The 13,762-nt window shown below is 39.5% G+C and overlaps 1 protein-coding gene across 1 annotated transcript in view; it reads left to right on the top strand.

Moving 5' to 3' along the window:
- The window catches only part of LOC311528171 (uncharacterized protein), a gene marked incomplete at its 3' end in the record, with an annotated part of 70,105 nt that extends 56,618 nt beyond the window's left edge, over window positions 1-13,487 (top strand). Inside the window, exon 5 of the mRNA XM_084642867.1 lies at window positions 13,333-13,487. Coding sequence (XP_084498993.1) covers window positions 13,333-13,487 — 155 coding nt within the window. The remainder of the gene's footprint in view (window positions 1-13,332) is intronic.
- Window positions 13,488-13,762: the final 275 nt, after the last annotated feature.

Genomic DNA, 13,762 nt, shown 5'->3' with positions numbered 1-13,762 from the left:
TCTAAGCTCCATTACCAATTGCCCAAGTTACTTACCCATATGACTGGACATTGAGCATAAGGTAAGTTGGGTATCCTGTGCTAAGGGGAACTGTGTGTAAAGGGAATCCTACAATTATAGTAGTCAATAGAGAGGACTTGAAGCTTGATCCAGTGGAAGTCTTTCCATTGACTTCAACATTCTTTGGCCCAGGCCCGAAATCTTAGAGCTAGTCATGTTACAGGTATTGCAGTGACAAAGCTGTGTGAAACTGGGTTTTACGTATGACACTGTGTGTGGTTTTCGGATACTCTCTCTTAACTGTTGCTTATATCATGGAGAGCATTCATTTTACGTCTCTCTGTGGAAACTGCTACTTATAGACCCTGTTCCAGCAAGGTTCTTAGGCGCATCTCTTGATTCAAGCACATGAATAGCCCCACTGACCTCCAAAGGAAATACTGTCATGTATTGAGCCTGTCTATGCAAGAACCTGAAAGGATGATATAGCTATGCTCTCCTATCACTTTATCCCAAAGTCTTTTCATCGTAACTTCTGATTATGTCAAATCATTTGCTGGCGTTGTACAAATATCTGGCAGAAGCAGGGATCAGACTATCATATGCTTTTCCACTTGTGTTTCGGGTTCTTTCACTCTGATCTCAAAAGATGAAAGGCTAATGCAATAAACCAGATTAGGGCTTCGCCAATGTTACTTCGCTTAGCTTTTCCTATCTGCCAAGTCCCAACTTTTATTTAAAAGGCTCGCTGAGTTAAATAAACTTACAGAGAATAATTTTCAGACCTAAATGACATAGTTACATATTTAAGGTTGGATTTGTCTACTGGATCAAATAACTAAAACTATTGTATAGTTCAGTCACAAGTAGCATTCCCATAATTAGCATGAGAAGTAAGCATTGTGCCAGGCATGGAATCTGAATTTGTAGGCAGGATGTAATGTGAAGAATTCTTCCACCACTTAAATTTTTGGGCTTAATGAGAAATCTGCCCTTAACATGCTTGCTACCTAGCTTAACTGATTGTTCTATAGATTCTGCTGTCAGAATTAAAACTAGGAAACCATAGAGAAATACATTATCCATGATGCTGGGGATCCTGCTTTAGAGGAAGCTCTGCTATCGTGACATGTCTGGGTAACTTGACCTGGAGGAAACTCCTATTATCCTAATCTTTCCATTAGAAATGGCTTCTGTTATCAATTTGCAGGAGTAGATTGTAGCTAATGGTTGGACTTATTCAGTGAAACTAGTTAAGGTTATACTTCCACGGTAGTCTCTAGTTGCACATGCTCACACTATTTTAAAGAATACATCATTTCAGCTCACATTTGCCATATTTTGATGCCAGTCCAAAACTGACTTTTTTATTTTTTCAAAACACCAGTATCGGGGGGGATCTATTCTCTTGCTTAATTCAAATGAGGATCTTTTGCAAAAGCATTTAAAGCTTTTTCTTTGAGCATGAATAAGTCAAGAGAGCTGAACTTCACCACTGAAGTTTTTCAGATAGCTGTCCTGGGTAGGTTGCAAGAAAAATACTTACTCTTGAAAAATGGATTTTGCACATATGCAATATGAAACTTCCATTAAGTTTAGCTACTGTACTGTTTACAGAACTAAGGAACAACCTAGGAGAAGAGGTAATTTAGTATTTAAGGTCCCAAACCTCCAAATGACTCTGTGGAGGCAGTCACTTTTATTCTGTATTTTTCTTCCATTTTGTTTTGGGAATTCTGCACAAGGAAACCTGCATACTGTTTTTTCTCAGATTACTCTTTCTTACTCTTAAATTAAAGGCCAATCAAGCATAATTTTCAGTGTCTTTGATTTTGTTTTGCAGCTGAGGGTGACTCTCATTAGGTCCCCCACCCCTCCAAATTAGGGCCCTGATCCTGCAATGGAATCTTATCAGATGGACACTTGTGATCATTCAGAAGCCTATTGCTTTCAATAGGACTTCATGTGGAGATGAGGTTTCTTTTGCGTGGATCATTTTGCAGGGTCAAGAACTAAGAATGAGATCTCTCAGGAATGTGGACTAGTTTCACAAGGGAAAGTAACCCTGGTCATTTGGCTCTTTTTTAAAAAAGCAGACTAGACAAAGCAATGGTGACCCTGCTGTAGTGAAACGACCCTCAACTGGAAGAAAGATGGACTCAACCTAACATAGTAGATCGCTTCCATTTTTAACCAGTATAACTCTGGCGACCACTCTGTTCTAGCAATTATTTTCATGGAATTGTTTCTTTCATTTTCACTCGCCTTAATAGTTATCCTTTTGTGTACTTTGTAATAGTGAACACTGCTTTTCTACCATTCCCAGTATGGCTCTGCTGTCCTGTGTAGCCCCCAAAACAGCTATTACTTGAAAGAACTCAATAACTGCAGCTTGCCAGAAGATGTCAGCATTGTTTATGTAAAAAAAAATATGCAAGAAATAAAATGGCAATAACCTTCCCATAGGTTCACTGTGCCTCTCCTAATCTTGCTAAATTTCCTCTGGAACTCTGTGAAAGAAAATACCTTGTCTTTAGGCTGATTGGCACTGGACTACATGTCACCCATGCGGCTACCTCTTTTTGTGTACTTCAAATACTGCACATAAATTAACAAAAAAAATCTACTTAGATAAGTGGCCTCATACAGTCAAACAGTGGGCTAATAATCTGATAAAAGATTTGTTTTACATGCACCAATCTATTGTCTGTCACCAGTAGCCTTTTAATAGACATAATTTAAGGGAAGTCAAGCAGTTTCCCCCAAACGCCTGCAATTAGGAAATAATATCTCATAAAAGTAAAGAAAGGACTAAGCAGCAAATAGTTTATTTTTCCAAGACTGAAATTCTTGTTGCCAATAAAATTTGTGTTGAAGGAGGGTAAATGTTTTTAGAATCCTTGTCAGATTTGATTAGATAGCAGCTTGTATTCGTGTGAGAAAAGAAAACTTTGAGTTGCAGAGATATTTAGGGCTAGTAGGGGTTCAACACTTCAATAATATTTTACAATGTTGTGTCTGAAAACAGCATGTTATCGTAAATTGTGTCAAATCAATGGTCATCCAAAAATTGCTTAAAAGAGAGCTGACATGGATATTAAAAAAAAAAAAAAAAAAGCAATAATGTATTTAGAGAGTGCTGATTCAGTCACACAGCGTGATATGTGCTAGCAACTTGAAGGTCACTTTACAGCAGCATGGTTCATATCTTTGATAGTCACAGTTTCTTGTAGTGACATTCAGAGGGATGGCTGACAATCACTGGCAGAGTGAACAAAATGGATATATGGAACATGATTTGCCAAAAATGTGGCTACAAAAGCATCCATTGACCTCTAAGTTGAGTGGGTACTATATTTTATGACCTATGCAGCCATTGGCTTGAAAAATGCATGATGGTATGAAGAGGCACTTTAGAATATTAAGTACTTGGATGGGGATATTATACACTGTCCTGTGGCTCACATGAATATTAATAGTTGCATATACACATTTGGAGGAGAATGAGGAAACTATTTTATGGATGGGCATTGGGGGAAAATGCCTTATGTTAAATAATGGAGTAATACTTTTTTTTTTTTCTTTCAAGGGGTGCCGTCTGGTCAAAGTTGCCACTGAACTCAGTTTTATTTTAAAAAAATATTTACAGAATGCTAGCCCTGTTTGTGACCTTTTTTTTTAAAGCACCTTGAAAAAGTGAGGGTTCAAGTGCTTTTATTGCATAAGTTACCTCTCCCTTCCTTGGCTGGCTACTCAGCCTGCTCATTTTCCCCTCTCTCCTGTCTAATATGACATGCATGCACAGTGGAAGGGAAGGAACCCCTAGGATTCTTTGCAGCCAGCTAACACATGTGAAAATACAGTTTCCTGTCTGCTAGAGGGATTTTAAAATGCAGTAGTTCAAGTCTATTAGCTAACATTGACTAATGCTAGCCTAGGCATGACCAAAGAACTATGGTAAGGAATGTGGCTTGTAGTCTGTGTTGCTCCTGTGCTTTACAACTCAATCTAGCTCCATCTACACTCCTCTTCCCCTGTGGGCCTCCAGGGCAATGGTTGCTCTCATCTCTTGGAAGTTGAGAAGGAGAGAAGACTTCAATAGCTTATGATGGGTGGTGTATATACCCCCACACTGGCACTAAAAGGATTAACAGGAGCTAAAGAGCACAATTAAGGTACCTGGTTGCATCTGGAGGGTGGGCCAGGCTCAGCTCTGGGAAGAGCTGGGTCATGAGCATAAAGGGAGGAAGCCCAGGTGAGAGAGGGGCTTCAGGCAGAGAATTCTGCAGTCCCTTTCTGGTTGCTAGAGAGTGAAAGGAACATCTAGAGAGAGGTAGGAGTACAATAAAGCCCGGGGGGAGCTGAAGAAATCTAAAGACAGGAAGAAGTCCATGGTGGCGGTGAGGAGCCTAGGGAACAGAGTTTAGCTGCTCACTACAGGCCTTGGACTGGAATCTAGAGTAGAGGGAGTGCTTGGGTTCTCCTATTAGCCACTGGGAAATGTGGTGAGGAAACCCTCTGACATGTAGGGAGAAGGACTGTTGAATTTGGAGCCAGATCTCCAAGGAGAAAACCTTGAGAGCCATCATATATCAAAGAGCAGGATGACAACCCCACAGAATGTGGAAAAGAGTGAAAAGTCTGTAGAAGAGGGAGCCTGGGTAGGGGTGAAGAGTTGTATTTGAGTTTAGTGTATTGGACTTCTTGTTCACTGTGGAAGGGGTGGGACTAAACATGACCTGGATGGAGGGCAGAGTCACGAGAAGAGGTGTAGAACCAAAGTGACCATTGGTAGTAGGTGAGAGCCTGATATATACAGCCATGATGAGACACTGTAGTGATGAGTCAACTCTATGTAGCTCTTCTCTTTCATTTCAGAGACCTCCCAAAACATCCCGCTGGGGATGTAAACTGGTGACCAAACTTGCTGGCTAGGAAAGCAGAATTAGTCCTTTTCCACACAGGGAGTTTAACAGCTTAGCTATTACGCTATGCCTATACCAGTATAATAGTGGCAGTAAATTTCGTCCATATAGACAAGTTCTAAATCCCCCAACAACCATATAATCCAACTCTTTCCTAAGAGCTGGTCTTATTTTCAAATAAGAGTTCCCAAATGAGAGCAAACAAAAAGTCAGTCAGAAGTTTAGGTACTAACCACCCAAGGTTTTAGCAGCTTCCAAAGGTTGCAGGGGAGACCACACACCCTTCTCCTTTAGCAGCACTTTCTAGTTGTTATGTAGAGACCCATACTAGAGCTTCCCTAACTGGGAGTCTCTCCTGTCTGCTGCTCCTGCCTAAAATGCAGGAAGCCTGGCTTTCTGTAAGTCACATGCTTGCTCCTAATCATTCATGTACTTGCAACTATAGCTCATAGTTTGAAAGAGCTCAAGGCCCATAACACCTGAGTCCTTTAAAACCAGATTACCCCAAATGTCATGTCTTCAAAATTTTGTTCTAGTAGAGGATACCCTTAGATTTTCCAGCACCACCCTGTTTCTCCACAGCAGGTTCCTCACCTAGTAAGGCCCTGTCCCTGCTCATGAGAGAAGCATAGGGACACCATATGTTCTCATACTGCCTTCCATTGTACGTTGTGCACTGCTTTTTTGGTTTGTTCTTTTCCCAGCATGCACTACATAACAGAAGGGATGTGAGGTCACTTTAATTTTAATTAGCGACAATGTGATATGTTCTCATTGCACTATGCTTTTTCAATGTACTGACTACTGTTCTTCTTATGAAGTTTTAAAAGAGCAAACTCTATAGAAAAACATACCTTTGGAGTACAACATCAATCTTTAAATCAGCTTCTTAGCTAGTGTAATCATACCTCCATTGACTTCAGTGAAATTAAATTGATTACCACTAGGTGGGAATCTGCTCCAAAATCTGCACGATACAATTGGCCATATTTTAGCAACATGAGTGTAAGAGAAAAATGTGTTGACCATGTTTGTCATGTTAGAACTGGGTGAATAATTAGTAGAGTAACAAACTTATGTTGCCTCTTTTATGTTTGATTTGTTCATGAACAAAGTAACTTTAAAGAAATTTTCTTTGACCCCTTGAAATTGTTAGCTAAATTTCTGTGACTAATTTGTGGCCTGTAGCTCCTCTGTGAGCAATTTGTTGCGATTGTTGCTTTAAAATTCAAGCATGTCTTGATAAGAGATGCCCCATGGTATGTCTCTTTCCCCCTTGATTGATATGTAACTTTACTGGAAACCTGACTGTAAGCATCACTGATCAGTCTATACTTACCTACAAAGGGAGAAGATTTTTGATGATAGAAGGGACTTTATTCATGCAGACAAAGACATAACAAGATCTAATGGCTGGAAGCTGAAACTAAACAAACTCAAATTTAAGAATATTTATTACCCATGATTACAAATTTGAAATTGACTGTCTGTTACAGCTAGTTGGGAAACTGTTCCCCCATCTCCACATATCTCTACTACCCCATCTTGCCACACACACCCCAAGCATGCACAAAGGAAATTTTGACTTCTTGGCAAATACACCAAACTCCAAGTTGTGGTTTGGAAATGGTGCTGTGATCCCATATGGGAGTTGGAGTTCAGGTGCCTCATTGTCTTCTATGGGCCAAGCTTCCTGGCTAGACAACATATCCAATGATACACCATGATCTTCACTTTTGGAGAGCCACTGTGGTGCATGATCAGATTCCCTGGTCCTGTACATCATGGGAGATATAGTCGGAATGGGGAACTCAACTCCTAGAAGAGAGTAGGTGTGGGGATGAGACACCCGAACTACGAGTCTCATTAGGCTCTGTGGCAACATTTCCAAAGAGACGTTATTTCATTTTCTGCCTAAAACTGAAAACTTTGATATTTACGTATTCTATTTTTGTATGATTTTTTTAAAAGCAAAATTTTCCATGTAAAGCAAATGCTTTTGCAAAAATGTCATTGAGTTGAAAATCCAGTTTTCTGTTTTAACCGCCCCTGCCCCATCCCCAGTTTTGATGGAAAAATTATGACCAGTCATTACTGGTGGCTACACTGAGTATTGAAGCATAATTCTGGCTACTGAACTGATGTCCTAGAATATATTGTTAAAACAAGATGAGAATAAGGTTAAATGAAATGCATTTAGAATTTTAAATGAATATTCACTGACTTTTTTCAGTATTTGCCCAATTTAAATTATAGCACTTAACAGACAAATTTTAGGCCTGTAATTCTGCAACAAAATGCTACAGAGCTTTTGGAATAACTTGTATGAACCCAAATCCATTGTATTTATTTCCTGAAGATGGATATTGTGAAGAAAACAGGTTTTTGTTTTTCCTCACTCTTCTCATGTTTATTTGGAATAACTTAAAACAAAGTAAGAGGGCAAAGATATGTTCCCTTTCAGGTAGATTAAATGGGTACGTTGTTAAAAACTGTTCTTGAGCTACTATTCTCTTTATCTTGAAAAATCCTGGCAGAACCGAGTTAAATAAGCATTCTGTTCTTGTATGTTGTGTGTCCATTGTATCAAACAAAAATTGTATTCAAGCTTTTAGCCCTGGAAAAACAAAAAATTCAGTGAAGGAATTAGTGATGGAAAAGCTCTGCTAGATGATATAGTCCATTTTTTTCACTGCAGGATTTCTGTCTTCAGTAGAATGATTCTTTTTGGTGTTCCTATCAATCCTCTACTATATGGATTCAACTGTTTTAATCTTACACATTTGACTAAATGAAAGAATAGTATAATTATGTTTAACAACAGTATACATAGATGTTTAGAAGTTGTCAAACTCTTGTGACTATATTAAAGATCTAAGGAAATTAATAATAGTTTAGGGCTTAATAAGCAATATTAATTACCTATCCAACTGAAAATAAAACTGATCGTTTCACCAAATTCTCATAATAAAATGTTGTGTGTTAAGGTACATCAGGGGTAGGAGGGAGGTACTGCTATTAGGATGATAGAAAATGACATTGCCATATGTAGCCAATGTGTTGACAATTTGACATTACTCTGCTATATTAGTTCAATGAAATCACTGGGATACTGTTGGCTACTGTAGTAGGTTTAATGGCCAGAACCTGTCTATCAAAAGTGTTACAGTTTGCCACTACTTCCAGGCACTTACATTAACAATAAAATGCAGAGAGTAGCTGCTACTACTGCCATTGGCATGAATGGAAATGTGATAGCAACTTGGCAGGGCTAGGTATTTGCCACACTGCAGTGGAAATAGATTTAAAGCTGACTTGCATATTAAACTAATCCAAACAGCAAATAATGGGGCAAAGGGAAAGTTAAGCCAATGTCTAAACAATTTTCTTTTTGGTAAACTAAGAAGGTTCAAAGTAGGTTTGATTTCTATTAGGCAAGGAAAGGCAATAAAGAAAATGAATTGCAGCCATATTTGTTGTTAAGCAGGATTCGGCAGATCCCTTGCCATTAGTGAAGTTAACCCAATACTATTCTAGACTCACCTGTGTTCCAATGTAATGTTCTCTCCAGTTCTAGCTGTGAAGAGTAGAAGCTGCAAAATCTGCTTTTTGCCATTGAAGGACCGGCACACATGCACGTACACAACCTATATTGAAGTGGCATTATTGACTTTAGGACTGTTTGCTTCAGTTGTATGGTGACAAAGTGGCTGTAGCACGAGGAATGATCTAGCTACTTTTCTCAAGTATCACAGGAAACATAAAAAAAAAATCAGTTGAACAAATCAGTTTAAATTAGCCACTGCTAGTACTGAAAACAAGGGAGCCACTGAATTGTGCAGACATAGAAGGTGGTGGCTAAATTCTGAACCTCCCAATAAGTTGCTTACAGTAATTCATCATTTTATTGCTAATTATTATTTAGAGAAAATATGAGAAGAACGCACTTGTGTGTTTTTGCAGGGCATGGTGAATGACTTGCAGCACAAACCAAGATTGAAAATGAAATGGTCTTGAGCTACCAAGCTGCACCTGAACATCAAACACAATGAGCCCCAAAGATGGGCTTGTGTTTTGGTAGAGCATTGACGCTTTGAAAACAAACAAACAAACAAACCCAACTTTTCATTCCAGAATTGTAATGAACAGACTTTCAGTTGGTTTAATTGTGCCGAAAGAACAGGAGCAAAAACAAACATTAACCAAAGAACCTGAATAAGGACACCTGAGCACCTTGCATAGGAGAGATTCTATAGCCTTTGATATCTTTGGCTGCAACACTCCAAAACAACTACTCAAAAGCCCTTTCTAACTGCAGAAGAACTCCCCTTGCACTGATAATCAGGTTCAAACTTCCCTGCTTTCAGCTGAACCTAGTTATTTATAGCCAGTTATTTTCCCAGAATCCTTTGTTGCATTAAGCACATTTCAACTCCACCCCTAGCTTTTCCCAGTTATGTCATTTGCATCAACTGCAGGTAAGGCCTGCTACAGCTTTTGAACCTCTAACTATTTCAGCTAGGGAAGTGATTTTTATATTTACTGATATAGTTGTTATACTGGTACAGCTCCTAGTGGGGGTGTAGTTTTATTGGTATAAAATGCCTTATCCTAATATAGTCTATTCCTCTTTCAGTATGGTAATAGCTATACTGCTATGACCATATTTATATAGTAATACTGTAACATTTTTGTAGCTCCTTTGTGTTGATGGAATAAAAGTCTATTGATTATGATGTTTTATTTTATAGCACCCGCAGATGATCTTGGCACTTCCCAGTAAATGCATAAAAAATCCCTGTCCTGAGGGGTTTATAATCAAAGGCCCTAATTCAGGAAAATACTTCAACTGATTCCATCCTTGTTCACGAAAGGTCTTCAGCAGATGATTAACTTTTAGGAACACACACTGAAGACCTTTCATTAACAAGGATGTTTTCCTGAGTGATGCTTGACAGATCAGAGAGTCAATCTCTCCAGCTGCTTTAACTCTCAAATGCCAAATTTTGCTAAAACGCCTGCTGGACCTACCAGATGTCCCCAAGTGTTTGTCTCTTGAAAGGCTGGGATGGACTCTCTCTGGCTGACATTTAAACTGGCATTTGAAATAGCTGCAGTTGCTGAATCCAGATGCTTAAGTTGTTCCTGCCAGCAAGTTCTATACATTGCTGTTTTGCTGAAGTAGGTTACACTATACCATGTATGAATGTTACTTACTCCATTGACCGGTAAAAGGTAACTGGCTTTTTACATAAACTCTGCAACGTAAATGAAATTTGGTAAAATACTTGATCTGTGGTAAAAACCATCTTGTTTGCATCTGGATCCAATGGAGTTTGCCAGAAGTCTCTTTGGACATGTAAGGTGCACGTGTATTTGGCCTCACTTAATGAATTAATGAATATTGTAAACTCAGAATATGAATCAAGCAATCAGTTCACGTTGTTTTTGGGGCTTCATCTCAGAACTGTAGACAGAAATGTATGATACTGCATGAAAAACAGTATATAAGCTAGTGATGAGGTGACTCCTACTCCCCGCCCCCACCCTCATAACTTAGGGAGTCAGAGTTTAGGGCCAGAAGGGACCACCAGATCATCTAGTCTGATGTTCTGTACATCACAGGCAACTAAATACTGTCCAGACACCTCCACACCAAGCCAACAACCAGAATTAGATCAAAGTATTGAAACCCTCAAGAGACTAAACTATTGAGGGACTGAAGTGCACCAATGCCTGAGCACCGTGCAATGAGAGAGAATTGATTAGTGAGTTATCTACCATACTTCCAAAGCATAGTTTAAGATAATGTGACTTCTACGGCAATGCAAATCCTTGCGTTCTCAGGATTTTTCTCGATAGGTAAGGTGCAAAACCAACTTCAGTTATGAGTTCTGTATTTTGCCTTGCTCAAAATTTTCTGCAAAATTAACCTTTTAACCTCAGAAGATTTTAAAGATTATTTTTAAAGATCTGAACAAATTCTATTCAATCATTTTTGAGCTCTGGATGGATGAAAAAAATTTATACTTTTCTCACTTGAAAAAAAGCTGCCTTTTTAAAAAGTACTACAAACCAAAGCTTCCCTAAGACCACAATGACTAAAGACTGGAGGCAGCAAATAAGAAAAAAAAATAAACAAAGATTTCCAAACTAAACCACCAAATCAAGCAGTCTATCAAATTACTAAATACCGCATATCTTTCAGTCCCAGCCTTACCCCACAGAAATGTGTGTCTTGTACTATCCAGTGAGCTACTGAACAGTACAAGCTCATAAACAGTCTGTCATTCCAACAATGGGTAATGAATACATACCAGCCCTGTTGACCTAAGTAGACACTTCAATCAAACACACTGGTTTTATTAACTAGAGAAAGATAGATTTTAAGTGATTATAAGTGGTAATGCATAAAAGTCAGAATTGGTTACAAAAGACCTAACAAGAAAAAAACCGCAAGCTAATTCCTAAATTTTACCAAACTAAGTAAGGTTTGAAGCAAACATCATTCTCACCACACGAGATGCTGCAGGCAATTCTCAGTTCCGTTCCTTTCCTTTCATCCTGGGACCACTCCCCTTAGTCCAGTCTTTTCTCCAGGTATGTTATGAGCAGAGAGATATTAGATGGAAAGGAGAGATGGCTAAAAGCATTTTTCCTCCCTTCTTATACCTCAACCCTTGTGTGCTGGAAAAATCCTTGCTGGGTCATGTGGGTAGGCAGTTCCATTGCGTACATGAGCTCCAAACTGTCTTTCAGACTAATTGTAAATTTCATGTTTACAGAATCTCTGATTAAGCAGGTGAATCTCTGATTAAACGGGTAATAGTTCTTTAGCATTTTGCTGGTGTGCCATTGTGTCTTTGTCTCTGAGGAACTGGCTTATGGGCGTTACCCAGAATTGGAACATATTTCAGTAACAATCATACAGCAAAATCTCATAATTTCACATGCTGTGTTGTAACACTCATTTCAACAGGACCATAATATTCAGGAGAATGAGTTTTCAAATAACACTTGGCATACTTTGTACAAAATATATCATAACCATATAAAGGTGGTGAACATGGGGTACAGGGTGTCACATTGGGTACACGGTGTGTCACCTGCACAACACTTTCAAAAGGCAAGCCTGGAAACTTAAATTCATAATTCTGTTAGACACCAAAAGCCATGGACTTAACAGGGACCCTGATTGTATGGCTCTACACTGGCTGCTACCCTTAACTGCCCACTTCATATCCTTTATGCCTACCAATCTAACCGAGAGGTTCTCAACCTTTTTCTTTCTGAGCCCCCTCCCCTCACCCCCCCACGCAATAAGCTATAAAAACTTCATGGCTCACCTTTTGCCACAATAACTGGTTTTCTGCATATAAAAGCCAGGGCCAGTGGCAGGAGCCCCACGCAAAGCTACATTGCTCAGACTTCAGCTTAAGCCCTGGGTGGTGGGGCTTCAGCCCCATACGGTGGTGCTTCGGCTTTCTGCCCTGGGCCTCAGTGAGTCTAATGCTGGCCCTGCTTGGAGGCCCCCTTGAAACCTGCTTGGGGGCCCTGGACCCCTGGTTGAGAACCAATTATCAAACCCACAATTGCCCATTTCACTTCAAGTGACCACCTCCAACATGTTACCCCTTCTGCCTATCAGTGTGTCCCAATTTGTATTTAGCTCAAGAATATTGCTTTGCTACAGCTTAAGTCAACATAAATGATGTTGCTCAGGGGTGTGAATTGGCTACTCACTTGAGCGCAGTAACTTATACTGACTTAGCGCTGTCTACACTGGTGCTTATGTCATCAGGGAATCTTCTCCTGCCAGTATAGCTACTACCGCTTGCGGGGGCTGGTGTAATTAAGCCAGCAGGTGAGCTCTTTCTGGTCAGCTTAGAGTGGCTACACAGAGATTTTTACAGTGGCGCAGCTGCATCGGTGCAGCTGTCTCGTGTAGCCATAGCCTCCGGCACTCTGCTTCCTTGTCCAGTCCAGTCCTGCAGAAGAGCTCTGTGTAGCTTGAAAGCTTGTGCCTTCCACCAACAGAAGTTGGGCCAATAAAAGATATTGCCTCACCTACCTTGTCTCTCTTGTGTACCCAGCATGCCTACAACAATACTGCAAGCATTCACTCATGCCGTTTTACTCACCAACCTGCTATATGTACAGTGTACATATAAAGACTTTATATGTACAAGGTTATATTTTTCATGCTTTTTGTTTGTACACAACTACATGCTCATTTACTAGACGTGAGTGGAATTATCAGTTATTGAATGAACCGCTCTAGTATTTGCTAGCTGGCAAAACGGTACAAATTAATTTGAGCTTGCCCTTCCCTCAAAACTCTAACCTGAAAGGTTACTTGATATGTAATTTCTATTTAGTGTCTGATTATAATGGTGGTATTTCTAAGTACAGGCACTAATGGAAGATATCAGAGTAGAAATCGGGAATGATCAGAATAAGCTAGGAAGACCTGACAGCAGAGAAGAATCAACTGCTGAATGCAGCTGTCGAGCAGTTAGAAAGGCTAGGGACAGATTGGCAGGATATGATGGTGTGGTGTAGAGAATGGGTATTTACTTTCCCGAACTCATAATCCAAATTAGGCCCCCTGAGGTTTTGGTTTTGCATCTGGTTCATTGCTACTTTAAAAGCAATCAAAGTAACTTGAAAGTCAACATGAAACCTTACTGAAAGTTCATAGTGATTTTAAATTAGGCAAAACATGCAGTGACCACTGCATACCCTTAAAATATGTGACCTAAATTCAAAACATACCACAGCTTTAATATAATATAAAGAATTACAGTCAGCTCTTCTGGAGGGAACAAATGACTTCC

This window comes from Lepidochelys olivacea (assembly GCF_965140295.1).
Source record: "Lepidochelys olivacea isolate rLepOli2 genome assembly, chromosome: 11".
NCBI lineage: Eukaryota > Metazoa > Chordata > Testudines > Cheloniidae > Lepidochelys > Lepidochelys olivacea.
Note: the sequence above shows the minus strand (reverse complement) of the source record. Positions and strands in the feature narration are given on the sequence as shown.